The following is an 18,329-nucleotide window of genomic DNA, read 5'->3' on the forward strand; positions in this document are numbered from 1 at the left end:
GGCCATAAATTGTCCTTAGTCAACCCACCTGTCTACTTTCCACTAGACTCTTCCTCAGGCTAAGTGCATCCTGAGTCAGCCAAAGCATTTTGGGTTTATGCAGCATATAATATTATGACTAGAAAGTGTATATTTACTTTGGATGATTTTCCCCTGTAAGAGAGCAATCTGAAACCTCACAGCTATAGAAAAATAGATGGGTTTATTTTCAAGTCAACAAATATTTATTAACTACTCTGCTATGTGCAAAGCACTGTGTTCAGCAATGAATATACAAAGAAAATAAAGAAATGGTAGCTACTTTTAAGGAACTTAACCTTTTACTATGGAGATACAACGCACGCAGAAATAAGTATAATACAAGAAAATTGAGTAGACATCAATTACTAACAACTGGGGGAAATGAGGAAAGGTTTTGCCAAAGTGGCAGTCGACTTCAATCCTAAATGATCAGCAATAGGTGGGTATTGAGTAGATCCCAAACATGGGGGAAAGCTTGCAGGGAATTCATGGAGGAGAGAAACTTGATGATGGATTGAGGAAGTGGCTAACAATTGAGTTTTTAAAGGGATGTAGTATGAAATGAAGGTGAAAATGTTGGTAGAATCCAGATTGTGAAAATCTTATATGATCTCCTCCATAATATCCTTATTGATCACCTTGCCACCTCCCTCCTCCCTTCCTAATACCTCTGATTTTGAAACAATGAATCATGATTAAATATGCTCTAGCATTTGCCAATTCACTCCTTTAGGACCTTACTCATTATCTCTATAACTTCCTACACTAAAGTGATCCTTTCTGGCCACTGCTTACCTAGGTATGTTGTTCCCCACTTTAGAATGCCTTCTTTGATGGCAGAGATGGTCTTTGTCTTAGCAAGATTCTGGGAACATTGTAAGCACTTATTAAAGATGTGAGCATTGGCAAGGTGTGTTACACGGCTGAGAAGTGGAAACTTGATTCCTAGTAAGACAAAATAAAAGCTTACATATTCAAGCTGGTGAACTCAGTGACATAGTCTGAGGCTGCAGTAAGCTGGGAGGGGTGGAGAAAAATGAAGGTGAAGACTAGACTGTAGTGCTATGGTGAGGAAATTACCAAAAACAGATAAAGGGCAGTTTTTCTAATCACTGAAAGATAGAATGTAAAAAGAAGAGATTAAGAATTAAGGGAAGTTTATTAACTATTGAGTGGGGCTCCTGAGGGCACAAGAAAAGGGGAAGGACCAAGACAGAAAGAGCCTGGAGAATGATAGGATTGATTCAGATGAGGACAAGAATTCAGAGACATATAAGAAGGAAACAGACTTTTGTTTGGGAGACATTGACCCTGTATTACTGTGATTAGTGGAGTAGCAGATATAAATATGGTAATCATTGGTTCTAGCTGTGAAGGTCTCTAGCTTCCAAGATTTTGTGGTAATAATTAATGATCCTGAATCAATGATCCCTCTCCAAACCCTTAAGTGCTGAAGTTGACAGTGAGGGTGGCTAGTTTAGATCCCAGTTCTAGGTCAACAAGATCTAGGTTACACATGTTACCAACTCAGTAGTTAAACTCTGAAATGTCAGGAAATGAGACACACAAAGTATCCCATACATGGAGAGCACTTGAATCTGTGTTTGATTTGGTACAATGCACTCGTCAAAGGACCAGTTGTTTTGGAGATCGCACTATCTTCCACATCTTTTGTCTTTTGGTCTAGGGTTTGAGATTTTGCCCTAATTAGCATGGGACCCCCAGTTTTTCCCGCTCCAGGTATAGAGTCTGAGGTCTGACCACTGGAAAGTATTAGGACTGCGTCTGAGTTCCCAAAACTTTCTAAATATGATAAAAAAATGATTAGGGTCTGGTTCCCTTCCACTTTTTGCTAGGTTAGTAATGTGGCCAGCCAGATGATTTTCTCTAGCATCCAGAATATTAGAGATGTGCAGAGCATGCTCACTCAGAATTTTCTACATACAACAGGACTACTATTTCCTCCTCACACCCTAAAACAATTGTAGATACTTGGGATAACTGGCTTGATCACAATTTATGACACATAAACTAATGTATTGTCCCAGTCTTAAAATGAAAATTTATAGCATCAATATGCTCTAATTTATAAGTTCATCACATGGAATTCATGGGAAACTAATGAACTTCAGTAGTGTCCTTTCTATTTCTTATACTTGTTTATTTGGTGGTACAGTGCAAAGAGAGCTGGATTTGGAATTAGAATGCCTGGGTTCAAATCCCGGCTTGTTATTTCACCTCACTGAGACTGTTTCCCCATCTGTAAAATGAGGATGTTGGAATAAATGATCTATGTCTCGTACAGCTCTAAATTCCATGCCTGAGTCACCTAACCCATTTCCTAGCTATAAAATGCTCTTCCAGCCCTACAGTCTATCACAAGAATATGTTACACCATCTTGCAGTTACATGGTAAAATATTTTGGTGCCCCCTAGAGGGTGTCTGGCATGTGGAATGATCCAAACCCCATTGAAACTAAAGGTACCTGGAGAGTCCAAAAATAACAGAAAAATTTATATAGTGCTATAAGGTTTGCAATCAGTTTTATGTGAGCATCAAATTGTAGTAATCACTTGCCTATTCTGTATCTCCTTCTCATCACCATCACCCTCAACTACTTGCTTATTTTAGCAGTTGCTTTACCAGCCTGGTCTAGCAAGATTCTAGAGAATCTTCTACAGATAAACCATTTTTAGGGACTTTCTGGTATTTCCATATTTATCTGACTAAAATGGTCAACATAACCACCTTCCTTCCCAAAGCCTATTAAAGTATGTGTGGTGGTGGGAGGGCAGGGAGGAGAATGGGGGAGAGGGGAAGTGGCATTGAAGAGCCTGTATCTCTACCAACCCAAGTGAGATTTCTCACCTCTGGAGAATTCCAAGGACTGTTCTGACCCCAGGCATACTGGAAGTTTTGAAGTCTAACCCCAGCATGAAGGGATTCTGCATATTCTTTATGTTGCTGGTTACTGGGACAGCAAATGAGATAACAGACATAATATTTTGGGTTGGTTTTGTTTTTTTTTTTTACCCTTGAAGAGATAAGCACAGGATGTTTTAGTTTTAATTGAAAAGTATCATGAAGCTGATCCACCCTGAAAAAAAGAAAAGAAAAAAAGTTTAGTTTTAAAGAGAAATCGATGCTTTTTGCTGTTAATCATAGACCACACTGTCAATTCCCTTAGTTTCATTAAAGAAATGAAAATGAAGAAAAATAACTTTTTTATTCTTTTCATTCTTAGGTGTGAGTTGTTGGGAGTTCTGTATTATTTTTTAAATTACTGTAGCGACTGGATTCTTTCCCAGAATAACAGAAAAGTCTTTAATGTAGACTATAGCTGATTCCATGTCTACTAATCCAGGTCAGGATTTATGGAGACCTCATGTGGTGACAATAGGCACCACAGACTGTGTTAGCCATGTTGGGTATTAGAGAATCAAATTGAAAAACTGAGATCTCAATTTTGTGGTGAAGTTAAACATACTGAATTAGGAGTTAGAAATGAATGTTACTATAGATTCCACTACCTTCTACATCTCACAGGAACCCTACAAAAATAATGAAATAATATTTTAAAAAGCCAAAGTAACTGGGTCACTTACATACAAATTTCCATTTAATTAACTTAAAAGTTGGTGACCCAAGACAACTCATGTGCCATGTCTCTCAGACAATAATTAGTTACAGTTCTGTTATTTTCTTAATGAACTCCATTCAGACTTGTGGTACCTTCCATGTCCAACCAAACACCTCTTCATATGGAAATTTCACATCATTAAAAAACAACAAAACCTGTGCTTCTGTAGGCATATGACCACAAATTATGTCAGCTATTTATTATCAGCAAAATATAATACCAGAATTCTTATTTGTGACCTTTCTTTCCACAAAAACTACAATAATGGATGACATGTGGATGTCATAAAAAAACAAGTATGTGCATTAACAAGTAACATATTTGCCACTGAAATTCTGTATCACTGATGAACTGTACTCCAAAGGCAAGCAAGGAGTATATTGAAACCTCTCAAAACCATATTGTATAGGCAATGATTAAAGGAAGTTTAACTGCGAAAAGATAAGAAGGGGAGGGAGGAAACAGGTGGCTATCTCCTAATACTTAAAGGACTATTCAGTGCACAAAGTCCGTAAATGTATTGTATGTTAATTCAGAGGGCAGAACAGGGAGTACGGGGTGGGGGCGAGAGGGAAATATTTGAGGTAAGAAAATTTTGATTCAGTATAAGAACTTCTGAACAATTAGAGCAATCAAAAAAAAAAAAAGAATGGTCTGTTTTATTAGTTATCTTTAAGTACCCTGCTGGATCACCTCTTCTTCCTCCATTTCAGCTTCCTTTTATGTCTAATTTTTCCCAAATAAGCCTTTGAGGGTAGGAACTGTTTGGGGTTTTTTGCTTGTATTTGTATTTCCAGGGCTTAGAATAATAGTGCCTGGCACACAGTAAGTGCTTAATTAAGGATGTTTTGACTGACTGACCTTATTCTTAAATATGTTCAAAAAGAGGGCATGAGGGAGGGGGGAGTGATTTAGAAAGAGGAAATTCATTAATTGGGTCTCAAAGGTAGCTTTATGTGACTGTTTGAATCTACTTCTCTTTAGTGGTTGAAAGGGTTCACAGTTGTGAAATAAACTGTTAAAATAATATTTTAAACACTAATTTAATTTATTTTATTAGAGGGGGAGGACATTATTTTTCTAGGTGATAGGGGAAAGAAGACTCCTTAGCGTCTACTCATACTTCCTATGAAACCTTGAGCAAGATCATTTTTCTGTGTATGAGTATTAGAGAAGAAAGAAAATTGAATTTACTGACAGATCTTGGTTCATATCCCAGCTGTTACTTACTACCTTTGTGACACTGGACAAGTTACTTCATGTCCCTGGGTATCATTTTCTTTTTCTCTAAAATGAGGACAATTGGCTAGGTGAGCTCCACATCTCTTGTCAACACTAAATATTGTTACCCTGTGTGTGAAATGGGTATGATGATGAATTTTTTCTAGTCCTCAAGGACATTAAAAGGCCACACTTTGAAATCTGCTTAAACACATATCTGAAGGGACAAATGAGATAATAAATAGTGTGTTTTGAACTCTTCAAAAAAAATGGTGCTACTGATCTATGAATGTAGAGCAACAGAGTGGGAACAGAAGGAGTTAACCCAGTTATTATGCACATAGCCATAAAGGGGTCAAAGAATCCCAGAGTGGCAAAGATATAGCTAGCCCTCTCTTGTATGGAAGGCTAAAATTTGGTAAATTTGAACAGGAGAGAGACCTTGTGAGACATTTTTGGAAGATCCTGGTTGAGCATATCTCTATAAAAGGAACCAACAAAATAATCAATTTCAGAGGTCCTCAAGTAAGTCTATAAAGTAATTTGAAGACAGTAGGGTAAGATTTCCCTTTCTTGTGAAAGAAGTCAATTCATTTCATAGAATCATGTCCAATGTATTTAAAGAAATGTTTAAGAAGCACCTACTATGAGCAAAGTATTCCGCATCTGGATGACTGATAGAAAAAGAAAACCTGTCCCTACCCTGAAGGAGCTTACTTTCTACCAGTCAGTGGGGGTGGCGACTGGGGAAAGGGATTTGATTAGAGCTGAAAGGGTTTTAAGAGATTATCTAGTGCAACCCTTTGATTTTACTGAAGAGAAAACAAACCCAGAGTGCTTACCACTAAATAAATAAGTGGCACCAAAGGTCATTTGCTAAGATTCTCTCATTCATTCATCAAACATTTATTTGTCAAACCTTTATTGAAATTCTGCCATACACCAAACTTGTTCTAGGCAAAGGGGGAAACCTTAAGGTTTTCTAATTAAGACCCGCTTCTTCCTTGTCTGGGATTTACAATCTGGAAGGTGGATGGAGGTAGTTGGGGGAATGTACACATAAATATATAATAATAACTATACAGCATAACTAGGAAGAATGGAATATGATCATAGAAAGAATGGTACAAAGGGCTAGGCAAAGATGAAGGTGACTGCTGCTGTCCTTGGGCCAGACTGCAGGCTTGGACACATGACAGAGAAAAGAAGTGGGAAAGAAACTCTTTCAAAAGAGGAATTAAAGGGAAATCAGAGCTATACCCTGGGATAAAGGGTGAATGGCTACAGTGTTTTGTTTGTTTGTTTGTAAGGAAACAAAATCCCTAGCCCATCATCAATCACATGATTTTTAAAACCGTTTGCTGTCCTTCAAAGAGAGTGCTGGTAAGTGTGTGAGTATAGAGAAGGGGTTAAGCGGAAGACCTTGTAAAAGGGAAGAATGGGGGGCGGGGGGAACACAGAGAGAGGCATCGCTTTTGAACTTAAACTTTAAAGCTCTCCAAAACATACACGTGTGTGTATGTGTGTGTGCTCCCACAGATTTGCTTCTGTAGATTTGTGTGCATATGTGTTTGCCAACACTGAACGATCTCCTTCAGGAACATGTGGTAAAAGCTGCATTATTGACTGCCCCGTGTATTTCTTCGCTTTAGTTCAATAAAGCTTGCTCTTTTTCCCCACTAAAGCAACGGCGATCTCGACCAACTGTGAGCCACCGGACCACCTCTCTGAGGCTGGGGGAGCTGGATGTGGGAGGTGGGAGGTGGAAGAACCTCTTTTCTCCCCCTAACTTAATGAACGTGTGTTTGTGCGCCCGTGTGCGTTCCCGGGTGCCCAGCGCCGACCTTGCTCAGCTGCCCTCCCTCCCAACTCCCATCCCTTTTCTCCCCAGGGCTCTCACCTCTCTCCCAGCGAGGTACTTGGGGTTCCGGAGCTGCCCAGCCAGTGAGCTCGGCGCCTGTGGTTTTGGGCGTGGCCGGAGGGGGTGGGGGCTCCGCCGCTGGTATATAAGAACAGAGCGTGGTTAACTTCTCGCTCGGTGTTATTTATTTGAGAAGTGCCCGGACGTCGGAGGCGGCTGTTGTGGCGGCGGCGGTGGCGGCGGCGGCTACAGAGGCAGCAGCGGCGGAGGAGGCTGTAGCCCGGCATCAGACAAACGTGGTCAGAAGGAGGAGGAGGATGGCGATGGTGAAGATGATGAGGTTGTTCCCGGGAGCCAGAAAAAGCTGCTGCTCTTCCCGGGCAAATCGTGTGTGCTGAGGGGGTAGCGGAATCCTCAGAGCGGCCCGGCAGGCTTGGCTCAGAGGCTGGCCAGGGTTTTTGTTGTCCTTTCTCGAGACACGCACAGTGCAGCGCCAAGCTGCCACAGAGAACCACTCCTGCCACAACAAACCCACCTTGGCCTCTTTGGGGAATCGGAGACTTGGCCGCCTTGTGTGCGTTGTGTCCTATTGTTTAGACGTTGGCTGGGGTCTGGAAAACTCGAAGAGCGGGCCCCCTCCTTCACTCCCTACCCCACCCGCGGACTACCTCCCCCCCTTCCTAAACTCCCTTTCCGGAGAAGGGAAAGGCAGACCGGAGAGCAGTAGGGATTGGATCCACTTGGGCTGCTCTTTATTGAAGCCCCAGAGTCAGGTGCACCGTCGGGAATTGCGGACAGCTCTTTGTGGGTCATCTTTCCTATCAGGCGGTGGAGGGACAAGATCGAACGAAGAGAAAAGTTCCTGGACTTTAGAAGAACCACCTTATTTTTCCCAGGTTACTGCAAGGGGGTCCTCGCGGAGGGCCGGAGACCCCTCATCTGGCTGAACTATATTCAGTGTCTACCTTTCCCATCAGGTGTCTGCTGCAGAGCTACTGTATCCGGGAAACGAGAGGGGTCACACACACACACATTTGACATTCAGCTGCTGTCTTTTCCTCTCAGTTCATTTCAGCCCCGCTTGCTGTACACTCCGCCGCTGCGGATAATACTACCACTGAAGACCCCAGGACTACTGTGACTGGATGCTGAACCTGAACCTCTCCACCTTTTGAAAATCGCCCCTGCCTGCCTAGTGGTAAACCCTCCCCAGAGCCTGCACCCATTCAGTCTTGAAGATTTCTTGCTCAACTTGGCCTTCTCTTTCCTCCTCCCAAAGAGTGGTGGCAGAGAGAAGCCTATCTTTGGGAAATGACTCGTTTTTCCTGTTTGATTACCGTTTGACAATTTTCTTTGCCTCCAGATTAGATCTTGGAAGAGGTTTGGGAGGTTGATTTGCAAGGAGCCCAGCGCTTCCAAGAAGTGCATGTGCTTTTACAAACCGCCCTCCTCGGCTGGTGAGACAGAACGCATTGCTCGGTGCGGCTGCTGTTGCTCCTGCCGCTGCAGGTTGGGAGAGGAAGAGTGCGTGAATTGAGCTGCGGTTAGCCCAGGCTCCCAGCCTCGCCACCCCCGGGCTGCTAGTGCGGTGCTCTGTGGCGGCTACTGGTCGCAATGCAGTTTCGCAGGAAGCGTGCAGTTCTAGGCAAGAGCAGGTCGTGTGGCTGGTAGCTTGGAGGACTCGAGTTTGTTTCAGTGGAGGGGGCATTTCTTTTTTTGCCTCTCCTCTAAGTTGACCTCTCTCCCTCTCCTTTCCTTCTCCACTTTCCCACACCTTTCCTGTCTTTCTAAAACACTCCTCCAGAAATCGATAACCAGAGAGAGTCTTTCTGATTCGTAGGGGTGAGCGTGTGTATGTGCAGATAACACACACACACACACACACACACACACACACACACACACTCACTCACAGCCTGGTCCTGCATCATTTTTGCTATCAGGAGAACGAGGAATCTACCGCCAAGTTGATCCTTGGACAAGGGACGCGTGAAACCTTCGGACTTATTGCTGGACTCTCCAACCTTGGTGATAAGTGAAGTCGGGCGCTGCCCTGTGTTGTGATCTTCTCAGACCTAAACTTCCCGAAGTAGCGTCTGCCAGGAGGGTGGAGATAGCTGGGGGTGGGAGGCGCGTGTGTGTATTGCGGTGCTTTTATTATTATTTTTATTACTATTACATTTTTTCTTTTGAAACTCTCGTCTGGCTTGACGCTTGGAATCTGTTCCTCCGATTTGGGGGCTTGTTCCCTGGGGGCGAGGGTGGAGTGGCATCTTCCAGGGCTTGTTGGAGAAGGACGAGACAGCAGGAGGAAGATGTGTGGCTTCGGCTTTAAGAATCTGTCCCTGTCGCTGGGATTAGTGTTGGTAGTTCTGAGCAAGGTGGCGCCGCAGTCGTGCCCGGCGCAATGCTCCTGCTCCGGGAGCACCGTAGACTGTCACGGGCTGGCGCTGCGCAGCGTGCCGAGGAATATCCCTCGCAACACCGAGAGGCTGTGAGTAACTCACCCCTCCCTCCTCCTCCCGCCCCCCCTCCCCCATCTTCCTTGCCATCTCCTGAACAACCAACCTCCATCCTCTTCCACCAACACCTTCCCCTCTAAGAGTCTGCTACCGGACAGTTCACAGGATAGCAGAGGTAGAACTGGAGGGGAGCTTCGTTTACAGATGCTGAAACTGAGGCCCGGGGAGGATAAGTGATTTGCCCAAGGTCAGTTCTTAGGAATCCCCAGGCATGATCCAGGAGAAGGGATTGCACAGTAGAAAACATGCCCCTCCACTAAGTGACATTCCTTTTTCCTGCTCCGCAGCCGCCCGAGCCCACCCTTGCATTCCCTACCCAAGGAAGGGGAAAGAAGAGGGCTCGCAGGCCATGAGGATAGCCTTGGGAAAGGAATGAGGGCCAAGTGCTATCGAGCTGGTCTTGAGGTTCATGGGATGTGTAATAGGCTTGCTTCTCTTTACTCTCCTCCCTCCACTACCTTCTCCCTCCTACTTTCAATCCGGAGTTGGCCCGCGGGCGGGGGCAAGGGGGGGAGGGGAGTACTGGAGAGAGAAGTGGACTCAATAAGGGAAACATGACATTTTTACACCACATCCAGTTGCCCTGTTGTGGTTGACACTCGCGGTTTGGTTCCAGGTCCCCCTCGCTGCTATTCTCATCATGGGCTTGCGCAGCGTAATGTTAGGCGACATGAAAGAAGTTAAAACATTAGTCCCACTGCTTTGTGTTTCACACTAGAAAGGGGAGGGAGGGATAATAAGGGAGTAATGAGGTTGCTGGTCTTGCTCGGTCTGCTGCTTATCAAAGGACAGAAGGAGGAGTAAGAGCCGGATCAGTGAAAGGCTGAAAGTCGCAGGGTCGGGGAGAAAGTAATTTTTCCCCCACTCCCGGGACCCACCCCCACTCCCTTCCCAACCCCATCCCCTCCTCCTTTGCCTAATGCCCAGGAAGAGGGTGTTAGTTAGAACGAGGCACGCTTTACCATGCAGGGTCGACCTGAAAAAATGCTAAACAGTTTAGGGTGAAATCTCATTCATAGACGAAGTTTTAAAACTGGAAAAACCTGAGCCTCATTGTAACTTATGTGGAGCAGCCACTCTGGTGGCAAACCATTGACCTCTCCTGCTCCGGGAAGCCCAAGTAAGTCGGCCCGCTTCTTGGAGACCTGCCGCGCCCCCCTCCCAACTCCGCTACATAGCTCTCTCTCTTTTATGTGGCAGTTCTGTTTTTCTCCATCCGTGCCCTCCCCGTCTTCTCCCTCCTTCAAAACCCTCGAAGTCCGTAATAAAGAAATGAAGCCAGAAACCGTTTTGAATGGTCCACAAGATCATTGTATAGGTCTGCCCTGGTTCAGTGAAGTGAAGGATTGAGGCAATTATCTGTAATAAGCAATTAGGCAACGCTCCCCCCTCTTTCTCTCCCCGCTCCTGTTGATGCCCCCCTCAACACAGTCTACCATCCTCTTTTTTGTCACAGTTATTTTACTTTTTTTCCCAGGCAAAACTATGTGCTTTGGGGGGGTGGTAGTGGAGAGAATTACCTGAATTATCCAAGTAATTGCCCAACACTTCCCTTCAGTGGCCTGTGTTTGTGGAGCAGATGGGAAATTGGCATTTACAACTGTTTATCTTTTCCCCAAATCTCTTTTATGACATGCAGAAATGGGCAGAATTTTGAAGCACTTGCCAACATGCCTGCGATGTACGTGGCAACATTTTTCCACATAGGAACTATTTTTCTCATGAATCACAAATTATTTTTTGATCCACATGAGAAAGTTGCCAAATTTTGTCCTCCTCCCTTCCCCCCTTTTTCTTTGTAAATGGCTTCCATCAGTACTAGCCATCCCCTACTCCTCCTCCACATGACTTCCTCAGTATTCAGTTTTGGGCAAGTTGTGTCCCTGTCATTGATTTTCTTGTCAATATCGGATCCATTCAATTTGTCCCTGTGAATTTCGTGTTAAAGTAGTAAATAAATCTTACTGGAATAATCCCAAAAGACTGATAAGTTTAAGGAAACAATGCACAGCTAACTTTTTGGGGAACAGGCAAATGAGAAGAAGGAAACAGACCAGATTCAAAATTCTTTCCTTAGCACTTGCCATTTCATGCTGTTTAGAACAGTTTAAAGATTTAAGTACAAACATGTCTTACTCAACAAAGAGGAACTGCACTTAGAAAAGAAATACCAATGAGTTCCTGGTCTCTGGTTTTTTTGGGAGGGGGAAGGAAATTGTAAAGTGGTTCAGAAGGAAGTTTGCCCAGTTAGACTTTTAAATACTACTATTAAAAAGCATATACTTTTTACAGATATAACGAAGTCAGAAGTAGGACTCACTGCACTAGTGTTTTCTTCTATCAAGGAGTACATTCAGACCCCAGCAAAGCCTGGTTTTACTTGTAATGATTGGAACCAGGGAAAGTTTAGATTTTGACCTAAGATTCCAGAAAAGGAGGTAGTAACTCCAGAAGGAAAAATGGTGCTGAAATCTGAACAAAAATGTCAGGGCCTGAATCTTATTTCCATTATTGCCTCTGCAAGGAGTTTTCACTTTACAGTCACAGTGGGGTTCCTCGGGCTGCAAATGAAGAGTTTAGTTTTCATACAAACATAGGATTGTTGGAAGGTAAATGCTTGTAAATGCAAATCTTTGAAGTTCATTCCTTTTGATGGCACTTCTTGGACTTGCCTAGGGAAGTTTTGGCCACAAGGTGTTTCGAGTTGTTTGAATGTATTTTTAAAAGCTCCACGGGGTCTGTTTGAAGACTTCTTTGCTATTTTGACTTCTTGAAGAAAAGTTCTTAGGATATGCCTAACAGTAACAAAGTAACTGGTTTAAGTACAAAAATTACTAACAACATCTCTCAGAGTACTAGAACTTTGTGATAAAGAGTACCACTTGGATGATATCAAACCTGTTATACTTAATGTGAGTCACAGTCACGTCAGAATGAATTAACTTTACAAACTTCTCTCATTAAAAAGTTAGGAAATACTTTCCAACTTCTTTCCAGGTTTCCTCTTCCCCCTAGTTAGTTCTTAAACTAAACAGGATGAGAAGTGACTTCAATGAACATCAAAATTCTTGCTATTTTTTGCATTATTTTTAAAGCTAAAATTGAAGGAAAAGAAAATTGAATTTTGATCTCACTATTATTTCTTTTAGGGACTTGAATGGAAATAACATCACGAGAGTCACAAAGACTGATTTTGCTGGCCTTAGACACCTCAGAGTTCTGTAAGTGTGAGTTTGATGCCTTGTGAAGTTTTGGTTTGGGTGATATATTTTGTGACAGCCTTTAAAAGCCTTCTCAGTGCCACGAGCATAAACTTTAATAGAATTATGCTTCTTTTCTATCATTCCTTTTTCTAATATCATGTAAATAATAAAATAATTTCAAGATATTGTTATAAACATTGGATGATTGCTATGGAATATAGAACCACAATTTCCCATTATAAATTAAGTTACCCAATATCAGTATATTTTTGGTTCTTAATGAATGAGAAAGAAAATAATTTGTGATTTGAGTTTATGAAGATGAAAATATCCAGTCTCCTAAAGTATATAGATTTTAGCAATAGAAGAATTGCTGGTGTGCACTTTATTCCTAAACTTGAAACAGTCACTTTGTGAGCTCTTAAATTAAAAATATAATTCTCTCAGTCTAAGAAAATGTCCTTTCTTAAGAGCTCCTTAAATTTTAGCTGCTCCAGAGGTGGTATTTATAAAATTTTCTGAATTGCTACTTTTAGGGTAAAATGTAGAAGGGTGGACACTTCTTTATCCACTGGGCTTATTGGTTGTGAGTGAACAGTAATTTAAGATTTATGTAGCTTAAAATTGTTGTTACCCACAGAAGAACTGTAGCTATTAACATTATTTTGATTATATACTCCTGTTAAGTATGTAACTATTTTCAGTATTCATGGTTTAAGAGATAGGTTTTTACCAATATTCATCCAAAGCTGAGATGAAGCTATGACTTATGAATTGTGGCATCTGTATATTGATTTTTGGTTAAGGGAACAAAATACATACATATATACATACATTTGCATGTGTCTGCACATACATATGTACACATATTTGTATACATATGTACATATACACATGTACACAAACATATCTTTGCATATACATTATATATATATCTACCATAGAACAATCACAAAACAAAACTTTGATTTATTGCTCTTTAAGGCAAGCAGTATTCTTAAAAAGAAGTTCTGAGTATTTGAACTGCAAGTTTTGAAGAACAGAAACTGGCATTAGTATTTGCCATTAATTTTGTATATTGTATGTGTTTTTCTTGCTTTAGTCTCCCCAAGGTGCCATTATTAAGCTGGATAGCAGATCTTAAAACTAAGTAAATAAAACGGAAAAGATGGTAAACTACTAGTTGCTTAAAATACAATGTTTGATCATTCCTGGTGCAATTTAAATACAAGTTTACATTTTTTTTTTTTAATTTCAGTCAGCTTATGGAGAATAAGATTAGTACTATTGAAAGAGGAGCATTTCAGGACCTTAAGGAACTGGAGAGACTGTAAGTACTTTCAGTTTTACATTAATGACAACATAACTTGGTATTCTTTCTTTTTTACTTAATTTGGATCCTAAGCACTTTGTAAAAACTACAGGCTCTGATTCCTGGACTATTTATCCTAAAGGAAGAAGAATATACCATTTTCAAGATAACTAGACAATAGGAGAAGAACTTGAAAAAGTATTACTAAATAAAAGGAAATATTCAAAATACAGACTAATTTCTTAAGAAAGAAATTGACTTGGAAGTTGATAGTTCTATTTTCCATCATCAGACGTATTTATATTTTCCTCTTACTGTCCACAATATTTTATATTATTCTCCTATCCTAGTATGCAAGGTTAAATGTTTCTTCTTATCATAATTCATTAAAATATGGCATAGGAATAAAAAAATCCTTAATCATTATCCTACTTGTCAGCTTGGTACATTTTATATTCTCATTTAGTGGATTATATGTTTTAAATTTCTACTTTCTCCTAAAAGTTTTTTTTTCCCTGGGAAAACAAACTTCAAATAAAATATCATAGAGTCAAATTTCACAATATCATCACGTTCTTACTGAAACTTTTGACATTCTTGTTTGGTAAGAAAGGGAAAAAATGAACTACATCAGTAGAAATGTAAATGAAGTCTCTTGTATTCGTTTACTAAATTTTAGATAATTTTATAAGAAGGCCAAAAACAGAGTTCAGAGCTTAATATGTTATTTGGCTTTAGTATTCTATACATTACATTTTTAGAATGAAAGGATATATTTGCTTTCTTTCCATTTGGAAATGATGTCATCCAGTCTCAAACTGGGAACTTGAGCTTCAAATATTTTTATACAATTTCAATACTTCTGCTTTAACAGTAATTTCATATAGTTGGAAACATGAACAGAAACTTTTTTATTGAATCAACATGAGTGGCTTCATGTAAGATCAGAAGTTCCTGGGGTGGGAGGAGTGAGGCCTGTTATTTACATAAGATACTAATACACATTCAAGTTCACTGTGGGCCCAAGGAAAAAAAGTTATGCTCCCATCATTACCCAAAAGTGAAGAAGAATAATTTGATCATTTAAAAAGTGTTGGTAATCTTATAGACCATATTTTTTGTTTCTCTTCAACTTAGTAAAACAGAAAAATACCTCTTTTAGTGCATTATAAATTTTAGTGTAAGGGAATCTATAATAATTCTGTTAAGTATACTTGTATAGTTTGCAACTAATTTAACTATTGCTACCTGAAATTGACTTTCAGAAAAATCACAGTTAATTCATTTCACAATAAACACTGGTTACTGACTACTTGAAGGCTTCAGAATGCTCCTGTGCCCCTGATTGAAGATTTCTAGAATATATAGTTATAGATTAATCATCACTAATCACCCAAAGTCACTTTCAGGCCACTCTTTTCTTTTAGAAAATTTTATGTAGGAATTTAACTTTAAGAAATTCATTTAAAATGAGTAATCATCTCCCTTTGTAATGAGTAATATTTTGAACTCAATTATTTTAAGTAGTCACTTATGACACTGAACTAGTTTAAATTAAGACTCCAGATTATGAATGGTTTAAAAGTGCTGCTAAAATCTTCATGGCTTAAAATTGTACACCTTATTTTTATTATTTCACATCTTAAAATAAATACAAATCAATATGATAGCATGCATAAATTGAATCCTTTTCATAAATTGAACCCTTTTCTTTTTCATTTGCAAGGTGAAGTTGTGTGATTTGAATAATTTTTAGCTGCATTTTTCTAAAAAATAATTAGTTGATTTCCTTACAACCTGAAATTTGATTAGGGTTATAAGTAGGTCCTATTTTTTTAAACCTTTTTCTTCCTCCTGAGAATTTCACTTCATCCCAGAACAATTTTCCATTATACTAAGACTCAGTCAGATGTTTCAGGGTGGGAGGAGGATTTGTAATTTTGAATGAAAACTAATATATATGCAGGACCTCTTTAAATCACCCCAGCTGTTGGCTAAGAGCAAATATTTCATATTTGTGAGGAAAAGCTGAGAAAATTCCTTTTGTTTACAACTGCCAAGTCCATCTGATGGAGGCACATTGTTATCTGACAGCCAATTCATCTCCTTGGGACTCTGGAATTCAAAACCATTTCTTAGGAAACTTGTGGATACACTTTTCAAATATTTCTCTTTTTGTATGTGAAATAGTTAGTAGTTGTGTGAATGCACACATTTCTCCCAACTATGTAAGCTCCTTTGAAGCCAACTGTTTGGGGGTTTAATGTGGGAGTTTTCTATGCACAACAAAGAGTCCCAAAACCCTGTGAGCATGGTCTTTCCTATTCAATTTTATATTCCATTAGGAGCCAGAAGCTTTTTAAAATTGGTTTTCAGAGACAAACTTGAAAGATTCCAAGTGAAGTCTTGAAAAACAGTACAATGAGTTAATTGCAATCATTTCATGATCTTGTATTCTTCCTAAAAATCTTAAGGTGAATTTTCTAATTTGTAACATTCATTTTCAACAGATTAAACTTTGGTTACTATAATTATGACCAACTTTATGTTGTAATTATCATTCATATGTTTAAATAGTGCAGTGACTTGTTTGATTGTCAATGTTTGTAGAGCAGATTTGAATAAAAACAGTAAAGGTGTTTGTATAAAGTACTCATTCTCAAATTGTCTTCATTTTTACAAATATGTGGGAAACAAAAATAATTACAAATGAATTCTTCTTAAATATATTCTAAGGTGCTGGGGGTTTTTTGGTCATAATTTTTGGTTGCCTTAGTCACAACTTAGTCCAGGGAGAAAAATAGAAAAACAGAAGAGAAGCGGCACATATTTTAGTTTTTATTTTTTTTGGAGGAGATGTGTTATCTAGCATTTGTGTACTTCCTTTCCATTGTTTATGAAAGTGACAGTATCTGCAAACAAAAGGAGGTATCAGTGTCAATCTCCAATGTGTTTTCTCATTGAGAAGAAAGAACACAAACGAAGAATTTGAGTAAGATTTTGGGTGGATAGAAGATGAGGTTTAATTTCAGTGTCTAATAAAGTATCCAGAATCAGGTGGCACAGGTTCATCATTCATAGAGGTGCTTATGAAGAAAGGACTATTTTTACTGGACAACATATATCCACATTACTGAGTGTTCTAACACTCTATGATAATAATACCAATAGCAAATAGTACTTACAAAAACCATCAGATTTATAAAGATTCTTACTGATGTTACCCCTTTTTATCCTTACAACAACACTGGGAAGGAGGTGCTATGATTATTCCTACTTTATAGATGAAGAAACTGAGGCAGAAATTCACTAACTTGCCCAGAGTTACATAGATAGTAAGTGTCCAAGGCTGGATTTGAATTCAGGTCTTTCTGACTCCAAGTACATCATTCTATACTCACAGTCCTATCGAAGAATTTTCAGGAGATGGCATGTAACCAATAATTATATTATACTGCTTATTTGATGATAGAATGAAACCTTAAGTACATGGCAAATGTGGATTATATTAATAGATCTAATGTCGTTTAGGCAAAATGTTTAAAAAAACAATCAAATATATTTATGTGATTGTGTGAAAACTTACACTGTTAATAAGAATAAATCAGGAAAAAGATTTCCTAAAACATTAAAAGCAAGGACATGGTTTTTTTTGGTGTATTTGCATATGTATTAAACAGATAAGAAGTGAAAATGACTTTTTAGCTGAATCAATTTTCAGTGAAAAAAGTATAAACGAAGGGAGTTTTTTATTTGGCAGTTTATGTCCTTTATCAATCAAAAAATATTCTCTCCAGCCACACTGTATTTCACTGAACTAGTAAAATGCAGTGTTCCTCATTTACAGCCTCATGGGATAGTATTCCATATAGCAAGTTTTATTTCATACCCTTTTAAGGGGATCCCATCCCCTTGATATTTTCTAGTAGTGAAAATTGGGTTTTCCTTTTCCCATTGAGTAGAACTGAAAATGCCCCCAGCAAAGAGTATGGGAAAGTTTTGAGATTTTTTTCAGGATTGTCATTTCCTCTGACATCATGATTTTTTTATTCATTTGTATGAATATGAAATATGAAATGTGTATTATTGGATCACATAAATGAAAACTGATACACTTTATAGAAAAATCATTAATGTTAGACTTTGATGAGTGTATATTCCTACCAGTGTGTTCTCTTTAAGAATAGTTAAAATGTTCAGCAGTAAGGGCAAAACTTTCATATGTGTACTGACATTTTGTGATAGATAACTTATTAATATATTACTGTTGATATACATATATCTACTCTAAAATCTCCAGATTTAGCAGCTTTTTTTTCTATTTGTAAAGTTTTCTAAACTAGGTGTTGCCTTTTCAATGCTGATTTTTTTTTTTTTGCTTAGAAAAAGGATCGTGACAATTTTTACATCAATCTGCTAAAAATAGTTATATAACCTGATTAACTGGTGATGCATTCTAAAGTGTTTCTTAAGATGACACATATATGCACTTTTACCTTAAAAGTCTAAATAATCAAACACAATATGTTGAATATGGGTTTTAGTGGA

The 18,329-nt window shown here is 39.2% G+C and overlaps 2 protein-coding genes across 3 annotated transcripts in view; one reads left to right on the top strand and one right to left on the bottom strand.

Moving 5' to 3' along the window:
- Positions 1-246: 246 nt before the first annotated feature.
- Positions 247-7,557, bottom strand: LOC140512062 (uncharacterized). Its single transcript, XM_072621424.1, has 3 exons — positions 7,413-7,557; positions 6,784-7,330; positions 247-3,119 (listed from the first exon to the last, which is right to left on the bottom strand). The coding sequence occupies exons 1-3, from the start codon at positions 7,555-7,557 to the stop codon at positions 2,789-2,791; spliced, it is 1,023 nt and encodes a 340-aa protein (XP_072477525.1). The 3' UTR covers positions 247-2,788.
- The window catches only part of SLIT2 (slit guidance ligand 2), a 394,889-nt gene continuing 383,481 nt past the window's right edge, over positions 6,922-18,329 (top strand). For both annotated transcript variants that reach the window (XM_072622130.1, XM_072622131.1), the window contains exons 1-3: positions 6,922-9,238; positions 12,416-12,487; positions 13,728-13,799. In XM_072622130.1, coding sequence (XP_072478231.1) covers positions 9,060-9,238; positions 12,416-12,487; positions 13,728-13,799 — 323 coding nt within the window. In that variant the 5' untranslated portion in view covers positions 6,922-9,059. The remainder of the gene's footprint in view (positions 9,239-12,415; positions 12,488-13,727; positions 13,800-18,329) is intronic.

Source organism: Notamacropus eugenii, chromosome 6 (genome assembly GCF_028372415.1).
Source record: "Notamacropus eugenii isolate mMacEug1 chromosome 6, mMacEug1.pri_v2, whole genome shotgun sequence".
NCBI classification, from domain to species: Eukaryota; Metazoa; Chordata; class Mammalia; order Diprotodontia; family Macropodidae; genus Notamacropus; species Notamacropus eugenii.

Bases quoted from the DNA above. Each gene is read 5' to 3' on its own strand.
- LOC140512062 (XM_072621424.1), bottom strand. From the start codon at position 7,557: ATGACCCACAAAGAGCTGTCCGCAATTCCCGACGGTGCACCTGACTCT. The intron at 7,331-7,412 runs GTAGTCCGCGGG...TCTAAACAATAG, and splicing joins GAGTTTAGGAAGGGGGGGAG to GACACAACGCACACAAGGCG. The intron at 3,120-6,783 runs GTGAGAGCCCTG...TCTTTTTTTCAG, and splicing joins AGTACCTCGCTGGGAGAGAG to GGTGGATCAGCTTCATGATA.